This window comes from Numenius arquata, chromosome Z, assembly GCF_964106895.1.
Source record: "Numenius arquata chromosome Z, bNumArq3.hap1.1, whole genome shotgun sequence".
Classification (NCBI taxonomy): domain Eukaryota; kingdom Metazoa; phylum Chordata; class Aves; order Charadriiformes; family Scolopacidae; genus Numenius; species Numenius arquata.
In genome coordinates, this window is record NC_133616.1 from 81,933,790 (window position 1) to 81,938,287 (window position 4,498).

The window sequence follows — 4,498 nt, forward strand, 5'->3', positions numbered from 1 at the left end:
GAAGAAAAAAGTTTAAAATTCCTGTATTAGGAGGTAATTTCAGGCATGCAGAAGTGGCTGACAGAATGAGGGCATGGAGTTGACTTCAGCCATGTACCAAATTTATAGTACATGGAATAACCTAAGATGGGCATTACAAATGGCTTGCTATTTAAAATGATCGTTCAGAGTGGTTTTAAAATTACTGTAATCTTTGTTAGACATTAATTTTAGAGGTAATACGTACACGCATTTGATACGTGCAACAAAAATAAATGTTTTAAAATCTGTAATGTTTTCAGTAACTCCAAATGGCTGGGTCAGGTAGAGGAAGAGGACGGGCTTCGTTTACCTTCAACATCGAGGCCATTGGCTTTGCTAAAGGTGCAGCCCTACCTGATGTTGTGTGTCAGCCTCCACCACCGTTTCCTGTAAGTACAGCGAGTTTCATACAGCACACTCTCTACGTTCAGGTAAACTGTATTCACTCTTATGTTTAGATAACGTAATAAAATACATGAACAACGCTAAGCACTTTAGGTTAAAGTTTTGAAGTCCTTAATGTAAATAATTGTTTTTCTTCTGTTACTTTTTGTCTCTTTGCTAAGTGGTGTATGCCATATTTAACTAGATTGCTTGCAAGATGTTTGTTAAAGTCCTCATTATTTGGTTTTCTGGACGTTACAGTAGCAGAAACACTGGATATATAAATTTGTTTGCCATGAACTTACACTGGTCTTTGAAGCTGTGAATGGATTTGCTGATTCTAGAAATTTACTGTTGATGCAAAGATTTTGGATGATTGTCCAAATTAAGGAAACTTAATTGAGATTTGGCATTTGGGATATATTTGGAAATTAAAGGGGAAGAAAGAGCATTTTCTGACTGAATTTTGCAGGGAATGCAGGGAAGCTAAGGCAATTTTGAGGTGGAAAAGTAGTCTTACAAGGTGACATATATAAGAGAACTTCCCAATTATGTCAGGATTTGAGCAAAGTGCATGACATTTTTCTCAATCTCACGTGTTACGATAGGGAACTTGCAAGTTTGACATAATTGGTACTACGTTGAGATTTCTCTGAATAGTTATTTCATCCAAGGTTTTGACTTCTTGAACCAGGTGTTGTATATCCTCTTAGTCCACCTTTACAACTAAGTTGTGTGATTTCATTGATGCTAAGCCATCTGTAACTGGTCCTAATGTGGATGTGGCAGTCTGCTTGTTAGCACAAGGAAACTGAATTCTGTGTGGACTACAACTTCTGCGGTTACAGTCAGCAGTGGATCGGCTTTGTAGGAGAATTACTAGCTCCACTATATCTAAAGTAAAGTATACCACAGAGAAGTTAAAGATGCTTTCTTCCTTCTGTGAACAAAGTTTCAGAACTATGTTAAACTTGTCAGGGGAAATCCAGTGCCATTCAAAAAAAAAACCCAAAGTTAACCCAGTGGCATAACTAGGATCAGTAAAAATTTCAAGATTTAGATTTAAATATTGGGCAGTGACCAAAAGTATATTACAGCTGTTGACCGGCTTACAGTGGAATTATTCTGAGAAGTGAACGGTTGCTATTGCATAATTTCTAATAGACACGTTCTGAGTTCTTACAAATTTCCTGTAAATGCAATTAGAAACCCAATTAAGGAACATCAGCTTACCATCAGCAACATTAGTGATTAGTTGGCTTGCTAGAAAATACAGCTGGAAGCAGTAAACTCCTTTCATGATCCAGCTCTGGGATTGTGATAGCACTTTGTGCTTTGCAATCTACCACTTAAGTATTGATTGTGCACTACTGGTTATGTTAGAGAAGCCACATCCATTCTGTAACTCTGTCTCTAGTGTTCTGTACGTTTTTAAAACTGTTTTTGCTTATTTATCCCAATTTTCCCAATTTCAAGATTCGTAGTTCAAAAAAACCCCAAAAAATCCAAACCTTAACAATTCATTTAAATTCAGCCGACAGAAACTGAATTCCATATGGGCAACCTGGTTGTATGACAACACAGCCTGTTTCTGTGACATTAGGCATGGAAAGGGTGCTTGTTGCTTGGAGTAATCATACTTGATGCAGATAAAATGCGGTTTTAGAAGAGGTTCAGCGCTACTCTGAGTGAAGGGAGAAACGGTGGTTTCTGAGCAAGTTAGGCTGCTGTGAAAAACTGCTTTTGGCAATTAAGAGCTCAGCATGTCTGTGTGTGACTATCTCACAGTCTTAATACTTATTTTTTCTTGATCTCGTAATACATTTTTGCAGAGAGATAGTGAAGTCATAAAAGGTATAAATTTAGTTGTAAACATGGTTATGCGTGTCAGAATGCAGTAAAGTATACTTGTGAAGTAGCATAATGCATAGTTGCACTCTTCTGTGATTAGCTGTATTTATTGTAGTTTTTGTTAGTCTTCCTGTATATTTGATGGATATTAAGACCTTATAAATAATGAACATAATTTGTACAGAGTACAGACAATAAGCCAGTGCCTCTGAAAACAGGAGAAGATGAAGATTACATGTTGGCCTTAAAACAAGATCTTAGAGGAACTATGAAAAAAATGCCATATTTTTTGGCAGTAGAAGAAGATCATGAAGGTTTGTTTGTGTGCTTTTTTATTTATATCTTCAGTATTTATTATTCCATGAAGGATGATGTAGTGAAATGCATGTGTTGAAGATGTATTTTGTACTGATAATGAGGAATAAAAATCGGCAGCTTAAGGTAACAGGGAATCTTTCTACTCTTACATTTGTTGAAGTTGTGGGTCATGCCTACAAGTGCTGTAGCTGGAAAGCAACTGGTGTGTGAAAAAGAGAGGTGTCGAAGATCTGTTCCATCTGATACACAGTAAGAAATGTTTAGAGCAACTATATGCAGTCTTTTCAATTATATGCTAACCAATACAAGCAAAACAGTCATTTCTACATGTTAAAATACCCTAAAAACTTTGCAAAGTTTTCTTTGCAAATAAATCTGCAGTAAATACTAGTGTTGAATTTCAGCTTCCATTTTCATTGTGTAAAGACATACTTAAAATAATCAATGTTATATTTAATAGCTGGACGTTCTAAAAAGTACTAATTTTTTTCCCCTAAGTCCATTCAGGAAAGATCGATGAGTATTACTGACAAGTCACCTGAAATATGAAGATTGAGATGAGGATAAGTGATTTACTGAGGTTTGCACCAGAAGGAGAGCTGGCCTTGAAGCCAAAGCTTGATCTTTTCCTGCTTGACCTGAGGATGTCTTTTGCTTATACATGATTAAAAATTAACTGCTTTGTTATTGTTTGATAACAGTAATTGCTCTGTTATACTTGACATCCAGTTATACATCATTATACTGTTAAAATCCAAGCTTCCTGATCAGAAAACTGAGATAATGGGAAAGAAGGAAAGGGGACCAGGGTAGGAAGACTCTGATGTCTGTTTGCCTTGTTGTAGGAGTATTGTAAATCTAGCAAGTCACAAGAGGTTATTACTGGGAGGATCACTTCTTTTCACTGGTGATTTTTGCCCAGTTGAATCATCCTCCTGAGTGCTTGTTCTGAATGGTGTAAATAGCAAGTGCTCTTACAGGGAAATAGGAAATAAAATATCATAGGAACTGCCACATGTGTCAGACCCTAGGTGCAGTCAGTGCAATAGGCAGTTTTTGTTTAAGAAATCCGGAGTGGCCAAACGCTGGATAATCTTTTCCTTTCTATCTTGAGCTGATTTTGAATAATGAGAACTGACTTGAACTCTAAAATATGAGGTTTAATTTCCACCCCAAAACCATCTGAATATTTTCTGACTGAATATTCATGATGTCGGTACAATAAAGGTACGTAGTCCAGTCCCTTCTGAATTTTGGGTATTTTTTTGTTCATGGTGTAGTGGTGAATTCTAGAGGTTTGTGAAACTGGGCGCAATATTATTTTTTTTTTATTAGGCTTTGAATGTAACACGGATTAACACACTTTACTGATTGTCCACTTGTTCTTGTACTGAAGCACTGTTTAAAACGGAGCAGCGCTCTGCAGTGTGAACAGTGAGCATGCTGCCGACCAGACGCTGTGGCTCACAAAAGGCAGAATATTTCCTCTGACCTGCAGCTGGAGCCCAGCTCTCACCGGGACGCAGCAGGCAGCTGTAGCGCAGCACAAGCATGGCCCAGGGATTGGAGCCTGACGCTGTGGCCAGGTAAAACCTTGGTTATGAGGCAAGAACAGATCTGATCTTCATTTCCAGATCCCTTTATGATAGTAGAAGAATTCCAAATTCCTCTTTTATCACATTTCCTCTTTCATCTTCTGAGTAAATAAATTTCAGTCTCGTTGGATTCTCGTCTCTCAGGAGCTTGCCGTGCTCTTGATCTTTGTCAGGCTTGAAGTTTGCTATTTCCGTTTGAGGCACAAAAAAAGGAAACTGCTATGCCTGAGAGCCTGCCAGGGTTATTTCCAAGGAGCCAGCCACTGTACAAGAACATACCATCCTCTCTTTTCCAACTTGGCCTTATGTCATCGTTCTTATTGTTTACC

The 4,498-nt window shown here is 37.8% G+C and overlaps 1 protein-coding gene across 1 annotated transcript in view; it reads left to right on the top strand.

Moving 5' to 3' along the window:
* Positions 1–290: 290 nt before the first annotated feature.
* Positions 291–4,498, top strand: part of POLR3G (RNA polymerase III subunit G) — a 12,252-nt gene continuing 8,044 nt past the window's right edge. The window contains 2 exon segments of the mRNA XM_074166660.1: positions 291–410; positions 2,441–2,570. Of these exon segments, the coding sequence (XP_074022761.1) occupies positions 291–410; positions 2,441–2,570 (250 nt within the window).